Source organism: Micromesistius poutassou (genome assembly GCF_964030765.1).
Source record: "Micromesistius poutassou genome assembly, chromosome: 2".
NCBI classification, from domain to species: domain Eukaryota; kingdom Metazoa; phylum Chordata; class Actinopteri; order Gadiformes; family Gadidae; genus Micromesistius; species Micromesistius poutassou.
Window position 1 is genome coordinate 20,576,660 of NC_140272.1, and position 12,106 is coordinate 20,588,765.

Below are 12,106 nucleotides of genomic sequence, written 5' to 3' on the forward strand. Positions count from 1 at the left end.
GAGGGATCATTTGCTATTTTGACAGCTTTTTTCCTAAGCACTTCATCGTACATACAACTTAATTGTTTCTGTCTTGTCCCTATGATTTTTGAGGCAAGGTTTACTATTCTCTGCAGCTTGCTTCTTCCTTTAATATTTAGATTACCGTACCACATTGCCATGTTGAAAGTTAGAATGCCTTCTATCAGGTTCTTATATAAACTGTTTCCATAATGTGCTTACTCACTCTAAAGGAGTTGAGCTTGCGCAGTAGATGGAGACGTTGGTTACAGGTTTTAAAAATATGGTCTGTGTTTTCACTGAAATTTAGGTTACAATCAATATATGTACCTAGATATTTGAACTTGTCTACTACCTCTACAATTTGTCCCCTAATTATAAGGGGCTGCACAGGGTCCTTTTCATGAAAGACAAGTTCCTGAGTTTTTGTTACATTGATCTCTAAGGAACTTTCGTCACACCACTTCTGGAGAGATGACACGTGTGCTCTATATACTTCCTCTCCGACTATGTCCCCCTTCTTTAATAAGGCAACCAGGGCCATATCATCTGCATACTTGAACAAACGAAACTTTTCCAGATCTAATTGGAATTTGTTTGTGTATATGGAAAAAAGTAATGGGGATAAAATGGTCCCCTGCGGGGCGCCGGTGTTAAGCACAGTGATGTCGGACCGAGTATTGTTAACCAGGACCTGTTGAGGGCGGTCAGAGAGGAAGTCCCTAACAAGGTGGATAATACCACCGTTTACTCCTATGTCGATAAGTCTCTGCAGCAGGATGTGAATCTGCATGCTGTTAAAGGCAGAGGTAAAATCGATAAATAGGGCCCTAGCAAGGTGGGAGGGGGCTTGTAGGTGCTTTGACAGGGTGTGGAACATACTGACAGTTGCGTCATCAGTTCCCCTCTGACTTTTGTAAGCAAACTGGAGATGATCTAAACTGTTAGAAACTGACGCTGTAATTTGTCTGCTTATAACTCTCTCAAAACATTTTCCTAAGATAGAAGTAAGAGCAATAGGCCTGAAGTCTTTTAATTCAGTAGCTCCAGGTTTTTTAGGGATAGGTACAATATAAGACATTTTCCATAATTTGGGCATTGTCAAAGAATTAAGCAAGTTCTGGAATAACTCCAGCACAATACCTTTAAGTTCATGAACATTTTCTTTTAAAACTCTCCCTCTCAGGCCATCTGGCCCCGGGGCCGAGTTTGGCTTAATACTAGACAGGCTGGCTACAATCTCATGTTCATTCAGTGTAATGGGGACATATCCCAAAATGGACCTACACACACTATCACGTTCAGCACTAAAATCATTCTTGTCAAAACGACTGAAAAAAACATTTAAATCATTTGCAAAAGATGGAGAGGGGTGTGACAGGGGGGTACGCTTTTGCTTAGTTTCCCTGCCCATCATCACATTTAAACCTTCCCATGCTTTCTTGGCATTTCCTGAAAAATAGTGACATTCAACTTTATCTTTATATTCTATTTTTGCTTTACTCAGTTTAGATCTTAGTTCACATCTTTTTTCCTTAAGTAACTCAATATTACCATTTTTAAAAGCACATTTTTTCTCACGGATACATTCCTTAAGATCACTAGACATCCATAAGTTATTATTAGGAAATATTCTTACAGTTTTAGTACGGATGATTTTACTTTCATTAAACAACAGATATGATGTAAAAGTGTCAATTAGTTCATGAGGGGTGCCACATGAGTTAAGAAATAACCAATCGGTAGTCTCCAGCTCGCATTTCATCTCCTCCGTACAGTCCTCAGTCCAGATCAGGGTCTTATTGGTCTTAATGGTCTATCAGGGTCTTCATGGTCTATCAGGGTCTTAATGGTCTTATTGGTCTATCAGGGTCTTATTGGTCTTAATGGTCTATCAGGGTCTTAATGGTCTGCTTTAGGCTTGGCACCCGTAAAATGCTGCTTGCAACTTTAATTTAAGTTGGGTTTGTGTAAACTAAGTAACAGTAAATTGCCTTATGTCCCTGCCTTGTTTATGTATTAAAGTGTGTTGACTAATGATACAAGAAAGCAACAGACCTTGTTTTAAAAAAAGTTTATTAGTTTTATGTGGGCAAATTATATAAATAAGCATATCTAAGCAATTATCTTATAATTTCATAAATAAACTGTAAATAAGCTATTGTTAATGGCTTGACCTTAGCAATGATCTTAATCACATTCAGTTGACATGTAGAGAGATGATCGGACCTTTGGTGAATAAATAAACAAAACAGGATAAGAATCTCACAAATACATGCAAATGTAGTGCCAGTGCATGTAACCAGTGTATATTGTACTAAACCTGATTCATGATCAGAATTATTATTATAACATCACACACTGGCATGCAGTAATCTCTGGCAAAGTAATCTCTTCTTCATGTATATGTTGAACAGGAGACAGACAACAGGAACACATTGAACAAAACAACAGTGAAGTTATGAAGGCGTGTTTCTGCAGTACCGGTTCATCCTGCACAGTCAACTTAATTTCCTTAAAAGAAGGTTGTGCAATTTGTCTACAGAAATATGTGTCTGTGGTCCGACACTGCCTGCAATAGGAGGGAGAAGAGGTCAGGCAAACTAACCAGGGTTAAACAACTAGAGGTTATTCAACTAACTCCATTGACAAAACAGAATCATTAAAAATAATGTACGTTTACATGATACCTTTGCAGTGGGCAGAACTTCTTAAGTGTTTAAGTGTTTCGACTATTAAGTCAAGGACTGGATTACTTAGGCAGACATGCATTAGTCTCAACAGTTTTATGATACAGTTTTATGACACATGTGCCCAAGCCTTGACCACAGACAGAGCACAGTGACACGGCGTCATGGAGAGCCTCCACTGGTGTAATGTGTCTGAAGGGTCGTGTCTGAGGTATTGCAACAAGCTCCAACGCAACCGTGACGATACTGCATGCCTGGCCTCCTCCACTGCTGCCTCAACAAAGTCTGATCTGACCGGGAAGCCCAGGTTGTACTTTACCACATGAGAAAATAAGTTACAGGGGTATTCCAAATATGGGGATAAGCAACACGTTGTTCTAAAAAAACAAACAAAAACAAACAAAACCATCTTGCAAACATGACACAGCATCAACATCCACCTCTTCTTCACTTCCTCCCTTTTTTCCCTTCCTCCCTGGGTGGGCCTCTTCCTGGACCGGGCTCAGCTCTCTGCGGGGCCGCGGCCCGGGTCCAGGGAGGGCCAGGCCTGGACCGGGAGGCGGGTCAGGGTGCCCTCCATCAGCCTCTCCATCCACAGCCCCAGGCGGTCCAGCTTGTGGTGCACCTCCAGGCTGGTGGCCCTGCTGGAGGCCCGCCTGGAGCCGGCCGCGTCCTCCCGGGAGTGGGACCGGGAGCGGGTCTGGGACCGGGAGCGGGAGCGGGACTTCCTCCTGGAGGAGGAGGAGGAGGAGGAGGAGGAGGACGAGGAGTCAAAGGCAGCGGAGGCCTCGCTGGCGTCGTCCCCGGTGAACACGGGCCTGAACAGACAGAAGTACTTCTTGTAGCCGTTGAGGGCCAGCACGTAGCCCGTGGGGTCCGAGGCCTCGTCGTCGTCCGAGTGGCCCTGGGCCGCGTCCAGGGTCAGCGCCAGCAGAGCCGGCATCCACTGGCGGTGCTTATCGGCGTTGAGGAAGGAGAAGTGCAGCGTCTGGGTCCTGCAGGGAGACAGGGCGGGAGGGAGGTCAGCTCGTCCTCCTGACGCCGGCGGTGACATACTGCCCTCAGACGCTCCCTTTGGTAAACCCTTTGTAGTGGATTGTTCCGCTTTGTCTTTCTGTCTAATTCCTACCGTGTAGATGAGCCTTGTCATAGGACGGTCCTGAACACCATGACCGTTTTACTGCAGCCCTCGGACTAAGAGAACGCTATTTTAACACTTAACTACACAACATAAACACATCACTACATACATAGACTATTAAATAGGATCTATTTTCTGGGTTGCTGACTGTACTCATTTCGTTGTAGTATTATATATAAAGTCGTATTTTATGCGATCCCTTAATCATGAGTTTAAACAACCTGAGAGAACCGGCCTCACCCAGAGAAGGAAAACACTTCCTTTGCAAACTTCCTGAGCAGGGCGTTCTTGGAGGCCTCGGAGAGGACCAGTACGATGTTGATGTGGCCGGGCCGCAGCTTCACCAGGTTGCTGGTGTAGGTGACGTCCGTCAGCTCCGTCACCTCCACAAAGTCCTTCTTAGGGGGGCGGCTTCACAGGAGGACAAAGGGAAGCCGTCAGACCCTGAATGAGACGCTCCCACTGCCAGCACCGGGACACTCAACTAAGAATACTGCAATTATGAAATGAATGCTAGGAGGACAGTGTTCAACATATAAAACTGAACTAAAGTGGATTAGTATGTAAGGTGAATAATAGGACACAAGCCAATACGGTGACATGTTCTGAATTCATTTGAATTGCATGTGATTTACTCCTGCTATCACCTGGAGGTGGGGGTCACCTGGAGGTGGGGGGAGTCACCTGGAGGTGGTGGGGGTCACCTGGAGGTGGGGGTGGAGGGAGGGGGGGGGTCACCTGGAGGTGGTGGGGGTCACCTGGAGGTGGGGGTGGAGGTGGGGGTGGAGGCAGGGGGGGGTCACCTGGAGGTGGGGGTGGAGGTGGTGGGGGTCACCTGGAGGTGGGGGGGGGTCACCTGGAGGTGGGGGTGGAGGTGGTGGGGGTCACCTGGAGGTGGGGGGGGGTCACCTGGAGGTGGGGGTCACCTGGAGGGGGGGGGTTACCTGGAGGGGGGGGGTGGAGGGGGGGGGTCACCTGGAGGGTGGGGGTGGAGGTGGGGGTCACCTGGAGGGGGGGGGGGGGGGGGGGGGGGGTCACCTGGAGGTGGGGGTCACCTGGAGGGGGGGGGGGGGGGTCACCTGGAGGTGGGGGTCACCTGGAGGTGGGGGTGGAGGGGGGGGGTTACCTGGAGGGGGGGGTCACCTGGAGGGGGGGGGGGTTACCTGGAGGTGGGGGTCACCTGGAGGGGGGGGGTTACCTGGAGGTGGGGGTGGAGGGGGGGTTACCTGGAGGTGGGGGGCCGGCTGCAGTCGTCCTCCTCAGCCTGAGGACGCTCTCGAGGTTTGGGTTTCTGAGGCTTGTCGTCTCCGGACTCACTGGAGCCCATAAACAAAACATATTCAGTCACCATCTGTGCTTGATCAAAGAGTGACTGAGATTGAATCGAATTTGTGATGGCTCATCACAAAACTTGACAAAAACTTGAAGTTGAATGTTTATCTGAGTGGACTGAGACACAGTGTTTCTAACTGAACCCTGATTTCCATTACTGGCTTTGGTTCACAGCTGCTGTAACGTAAAGTCATCACTAGTTACCTGAAAGCCTGGATGATGACGGTGCCAAAGAGGATGAAGAGGGCTGAGAAAATCAGGGACAGGATGGGCATCATCTCTCGCCTGGGAAACCAACATCAACAGCTCAGAGACACAGGAAGCAACATGTCCACGTCTAGGACCTGATGAAGGTCCACCTCAAACAGGTGAGGCTGAACCCAGGGGGGTCTCACTCATGTCCCGTCTGTAACAACAGCGCCGTCTTACCAGTTGGAGTAGAGGATGTCGTCATATATTTGCAGGAAATAGTCGTAAGCAGTGTTCAGCCACTGGATGAGAAACATCTGGAGGAGTAGAACACAGGTTGAGGACCAACGTGTTGACTATGAAGAGCGTTTGTGTTCAAAGGTCTTCTCTTACGGGGGCCATCTCGTTGTTGAGCTCGGGCAGCGTGGCGTCTGACGTCAGGTACGCGGGGTCTCTCTGAAGGAGCTCCAGCTGCTCATGGAGGCGGTGCTTATCCTCCTCACTTCCGTTCCATCCACCAATCACAGAGCGGTACATGACCTTGCCTGCTGGGCTCCGCCTCTCCAGAATCACAACCTGTGCATTCATTAAATAGTAAATGGACTGCATTATGTGAGTGACACAAAGAGCTTTAGAATCATGGCCTCACGTTCACCCACTCACACACCGACGGGCTGACACTGTCAACCATGCAAGGCAAAGGATGTTAGGGTGAGGCGTCTCGCTCAGGGACACCTCAACACAACGCTAGGAGGAGCTGTTAGGGTGAGGCTCAGGGACACCTCAACACAACGCTAGGAGGAGCTGTTAGGGTGAGGCTCAGGGACACCTCAACACAACGCTAGGAGGAGCCGGGGATCCAAACAGCAACCTTCCGGTTGCCAGAGAACCCGCAATACCTCCTGAGCTGCTCAGTCCAATAGTGCGAAGCACCTGTGGCCAATCTTTGTATGCCTGTCTATTATTGTCCTTTTTAATGCTGCTTTCTTGGCCAGAAAAATGGCTCTTGAAAAATAATTGATCCTGGTTAAATTTAGATTATATGAACATATCTGAAGACCCAGAGATGGACAGTCAACAGAACCAAGGACCTCTTCCAGGGCTCCAGAGTGGGACCATTTTGGTCGCACATGCCTCCCAAAATCTGTTAAGTGCGACTATTTCCGTTGTTCGCACCGGTAATAACTATTGGTTCTGACCTTGATATTCTTCTCTGCTGAACGCGTGTGGGGAAAAATAAGGCATGGTGACACCGCGCCCTGTACTGCTGCTCGAGAAACATCACAACCCTCAAGACCGTACGGAACCAAGACAAGAACATGCTGCTGTCCCCGTTACACCTGTCCCCGTTACACCTGTCCCCGTTACACGTTACACCTGTCCCCGTTACACCGTTACACCTGTCTCCGTTACACCTGTCCCCGTTACACGTTACACCTGTCCCCGTTACACCGTTACACCTGTCCCCGTTACACCTGTCCCCGTTACACGTTACACCTGTCCCCGTTACACCGTTACACCTGTCCCCGTTACACCTGTCCCCGTTACACGTTACACCTGTCCCCGTTACACCGTTACACCTGTCCCCGTTACACCGTTACACCTGTCCCCGTTACACCTGTCCCCGTTACACCTGTCCCCGTTACACCTTACACCTGTCCCCGTTACACCTGTCCCCGTTACACCTGTCCCCGTTACACCGTTACACCTGTCCCCGTTACACCTGTCCCCGTTACACCGTTACACCTGTCCCCGTTACACCTGTCCCCGTTACACCTGTCCCCGTTACACTGTTACACCTGTCACCGTTACACCTGTCCCCATTACACCGTTACACCTGTCCCCGTTACACTGTTACACCTGTCCCCGTTATACCTGTCCCCGTTACACTGTTACACCTGTCCCCGTTACACCTGTCCCCGTTACACCGTTACACCTGTCCCCGTTACACCGTTACACCTGTCCCCGTTACACCGTTACACCTGTCCCCGTTACACCTGTCCCCGTTACACCGTTACACCTGTCCCCGTTACACCGTTACACCTGTCCCCGTTACACTGTTACACCTGTCCCCGTTACACCGTTACACCTGTCCCCTTGAAAGGTTAAAAAAGTACAATGTATCCAATGAACACGCACTGTGCCCCGAGGGGCGTGGCCGTCAGAGCAGCACCCCTCCCGCAGCGTAACAGCGTCAGCCAGAAGCAGTGAGGAGTCCGAGATGATAATCACATTAAACACTGCTTATAATATAGCCAAAGAAGAGCTGCCGTTCACTAGATTTAAGTCCCAGATCATCCTGATGAAAAAGAACAGGTTGAATGTAAATCAACCCGAGAGCAACAGCGCTGCCTGTGCCCACAGACCGCAGACACAAAGAATACGCGTTCGACGTACATGTTAATCATGATTGACGGAGAAACAATCTCACACACACACACACACACTATAAACCTCAACCTAAAATCCAGTATTGGTCTGGCTCTATGCTAAACATGAAAACAGCAATATAGCTAGCTGTGGAACTGGACACCGTGTGTGTGTGTGTGTGTGTGTGTGTGTGTGTGTGTGTGTGTGTGTGTGTGTGTGTGTGTGTGTGTGTGTGTGTGTGTGTGTGTGTGTGTGTGTGTGTGTGTGTGTGTACCTGGGGCGAGAGCACAGCATGGTTCTGGAGCAGGGCCTGGCAGAGGGGCTGCTGCTGCCGCTGGTAGACGTAGGCAAAGCGCAACACCTCCTTGGAGTTGGCGGTGGCAAACTCCAGGAAGGCCTGGTTCCCCGGGACGAAGGCCTGGTCCTCCGCTGTGATCAGCAGCACGCAGTACCTGGGGACACACCAGCCTTTAGCCTGCACCGCCACACACAGAGCAGGACCTGGGGACACAGCAGCCTTTAGCCTGCACCGCCACACACAGAGCAGGACCTGGGGACACAGCAGCCTTTAGCCTGCACCGCCACACACAGAGCAGGACCACTGTGTGTGTGTGTGTGTGTGTGTGCGCACACGCATGCCTAAGTGTGTGTCATAGTTGCTGTAGAAATGCATACAACTATACAACAAAAACAAAAATTTCAAAGATAAGATCAAAAGGGACTTAATTTATCCAGGACTAGAGTGGTATTACTGCTATGTATGTCATTCTCAGGCTGCACCCCGGGGAACCACACACACACACCTCTACAGGACACACACAAGTCGACGGTATAGAAGGTGTATGCACTCCGGGCCACTGGGGGCGTTGACTTACTTCCTGCGCCGGTGGAACTGCTTGACGGGACACAGCTCATCAAACAGCTGCTGGTTCACCAGCCGGGGAACCCGCAGGAACTTGTTATTGGAGACAAACTCGTCCATGATCTGCCTCTTCATCCCGCGGGCCTGGGGGAGAGAGGACGTAAAGAGGTTAGTGAGGGTTGATGCCGTTCACCGTTTACTCCAGAGCCACTGGGTGGGGATATGTTTGCCACCACAGACATTGGGGTTCGAACACAGAACCTTTCAGCTGGGAGACAGACCCACTAGCCGCAGGACTGTCCTTCCACCTCCGGACCAAACAGTCCCACGCTAGCCGTAGCTTGGCGCTACCTGGATGATGTCGGCGGGCTTCTCTGTGTCCTCCTTGAACAGCAGCATGGTGGGGGCGTAGGTGTTGATGTTGAACCTGCGCAGGAGAGGGGTGTTGTACTTCTCGCCCTGGTCCACGTACCCGAAGCGCACAAAGTCCCGGAAGGCGAACGCCGTCAACTGGAGGTCGGGTAGGGGGGTTGGTAGGGGAAGGGAGAAGGGACAGGAAATGAGTGCGTGTGCGTGTGTGTGTGTGTGTGTGTGTGTGTGTATGTGTGTGTGTGTGTGTGTGTGTCACCTTGTACATCAGGGGGAACACTGGTACTTGGTCAAACAGGAGTACGCTGGGTTTGTTCTCTGCCTGCCAGCCGTTCAGGAACGACTGGTAGTTCTTCTCCGTGACCTGGTGAAGTATTCACTCAGTGTCAGTTTGGAAACGGATACAGTAGTAGTACAAGTATAGTACAAGTACAAGTACATGTCAGTACAACTAGCAAAGACCTATTTTAAAACACAGGTCTTTGTGCTATACAATAAAATATTTGAATACATTTGATTTAAATACAGCCCAGGGCATGCTTAATAACGCTATTCCAGTTGAAAGACACCGCGCCCTGTGGCCCCTGAGCCCTGTGGCCCCTGGCGGCCCTGTGGCCCCTGGCGGCCCGGTGGCCCCTGACGGCCCCTGAGCCCTGTGGCCCCTGGCGGCCCTGTGGCCCCTGGCGGCCCTGTGGCCCCTGAGCCCTGTGGCCCCTGGCGGCCCTGTGGCCCCTGAGCCCTGTGGCCCCTGGCGGCCCTGTGGCCCCTGAGCCCTGTGGCCCCTGGTGGCCCCTGGCGGCCCCGCGGCCCCTGAGCCCTGTGGCCCCTGGCGGCCCGGCGGCCCCTGTGGCCCCTGGCGGCCCGGTGGCCCCTGGCAGCCCGGTGGCCCCTGGCGGCCCTGCGGCCCCTGGCGGCCCCTGTGGCCCCTGGCGGCCCGGTGGCCCCTGGCAGCCCTGTGGCCCCTGGCGGCCCTGCGGCCCCTGGCGGCCCTGCGGCCCCTGGCGGCCCCTGTGGCCCCTGTGGCCCCTGGCGGCCCGGTGGTGTTCGGCTGACCTTGTCCACCATCCTTTGGGGCAGCAGGTCTTCGATGAACTGCCGCAGGTTCTCGCGGACGACGGCCTGGTGGAAGAAGGTGACCCTGCCGTTCACCACCCCCAGGATGGAGGGCGTGCGGTGGGCCCCCAGCTGGCCGGCCAGGCGGCGCTCGTAGCCCATGTCCACGATGCCGATGCCCACGCCTGCAGACAGAGGAGTTACAGCGAGGACTCTACAGCTAATAGGAAACAGAGGGACGCATTTTCCATGACTTCCTTAAGGAGATTTTCACCCTAAACTCAACCAGTTGATGTCTTAAAGTACTGCAAGCAATGGTTACGTTTCTTTCAAGCTCTGGGTAGAAGATGCACAGTTGGTTGGCATTCAGTGACCGTGTGGAGCAGGAGACAACGCAGCCTCACCCAGCGGCTCCAGCTCCTGAACGCTCTCCCTCCAGACCGGCTCAATGTGGATGCAGGCGAAGCACCAGTCCGAGGTCACCTTGATGAGGTAGGGCCGGCGGTGGCTGTCGGGCAGCACGTCGCTGTTGAACTGCGCGTGGTGCAGCAGGTACTTGCTGTCCGCAAAGTCCCTCGACCTGAACGCATTTCACCATTTGTCAAATATTAAATAACTTTATAATGCCCTGCCAGAGACCACAACTGAAGCATAGAACATCTTTCACACCACAACAAGTATCCATCATGAAGCTTTGAGTTGAGTTCACTTGCTTGGGGAAGTGGAAGAAGGACTCGTCAAAGTAAAAGCTGTTGTGGAAGCTGCTCCGGAAGCCCTGCTGCTGGGAGGGGTGCTGGTCCTCCATCTGCCCGTAGCGGTCGAAATTGGCTCTTCGTTCTTCATTTGACAGAATCTGTGTCATAGCAGAACAGCACAAAGAGAATCAATTATAGAGAAACCAAGAGACTTTAAATAGGCAGGAGAAATGGGCCGAATAGGTCATATGCATTCAAAACAGTTAGAAATTAATAGGATACGCTTAGCTGTGTTAACTTGTGATTAAGAGTGCACAAACATAATCGACCTAAGTCGAATGAATTAAAAACACCAACCTCATACGACTTTGTAATTTTTATGAACATATCTTCTGCTCCAGGGTCCTTGTTCTTGTCTGGATGCCTACACAACGATACGAATCTAGCTTATGATACAATCTAGAAATTCCCCAAATGCACTATCAATGCAGTAATAACCATCACAAAAACAGCAGCCTGAATGTGCTTGCGGGCGAAGCCCATGAAGAACCACCACCGGCTGTATGTGACGTTACCACCGCCGGCTGTATGTGACGTTACCACTGCCGGCTGTATGTGACGTTACCACCGCCGGCTGTATGTGACGTTACCACCGCCGGCTGTAAGTGACGTTACCACCGCTGGCTGTATGTGACGTTACCACCGCTGGCTGTAAGTGACGTTACCACCGCTGGCTGTATGTGACGTTACCACCGCCGGCTGTATGTGACGTTACCACCGCCGGCTGTATGTGACGTTACCACCGCCGGCTGTAAGTGACGTTACCACCGCTGGCTGTATGTGACGTTACCACCGCCGGCTGTAAGTGACGTTACGGTGTGAGGCTCATCAACAGGACCACTCACCATTCTCTGGCAAGATGCTTATATGCCTTTTTGATTTCCGATTGACTGGCACTCTTGCTTACACCAAGGGTTTTATAAGGGTTGTTCTCAGGTGAACTTTTTACGAGCTGCTCTCCGAACAGAACGACTATGACCACAAGCGCTGAAGATATTCGAGATGGTCGGCAGAACATCTTGACCACCACAGCGCCGGCTGCCTCTAAACGAACCACGCTAGCGCACTAGTTCAACATGAAACACAATTTAACCTGAAACGACGCAACGCGATCATGTTACATGACTGAATCCGTTTGGCTGTCGGTTGCGATGCTGACAATTCAAACGATCACAGCATCCTTCACGGCGGTGGGAGCGGCGCTAACGCAGCGCTCGTTAGCTTGTGTTTCGGAAGCTGCGGAAGTGCGCATGCGCCGAATGACAGCTGACACATGCGCATTGCGCATGCTCCGAATGACAGCTGCCACATGCGCATGCTCCGAATGACAGCTGCCACGTGCGCA

General features: G+C 51.4%; 1 protein-coding gene across 1 annotated transcript; it reads right to left on the reverse strand.

The window, feature by feature from the left end:
- Positions 1-1,961: 1,961 nt before the first annotated feature.
- Positions 1,962-11,987, reverse strand: dnajc16l (DnaJ (Hsp40) homolog, subfamily C, member 16 like). Its single transcript, XM_084464615.1, has 15 exons — positions 11,607-11,987; positions 11,059-11,125; positions 10,720-10,859; positions 10,411-10,586; positions 10,007-10,191; positions 9,213-9,317; positions 8,936-9,094; positions 8,598-8,728; positions 7,997-8,174; positions 5,746-5,928; positions 5,593-5,669; positions 5,368-5,448; positions 5,058-5,147; positions 4,072-4,242; positions 1,962-3,685 (listed from the first exon to the last, which is right to left on the reverse strand). The coding sequence occupies exons 1-15, from the start codon at positions 11,777-11,779 to the stop codon at positions 3,193-3,195; spliced, it is 2,409 nt and encodes an 802-aa protein (XP_084320741.1). The 5' UTR covers positions 11,780-11,987; the 3' UTR covers positions 1,962-3,192.
- Between the last annotated feature and the right edge of the window lie 119 nt (positions 11,988-12,106).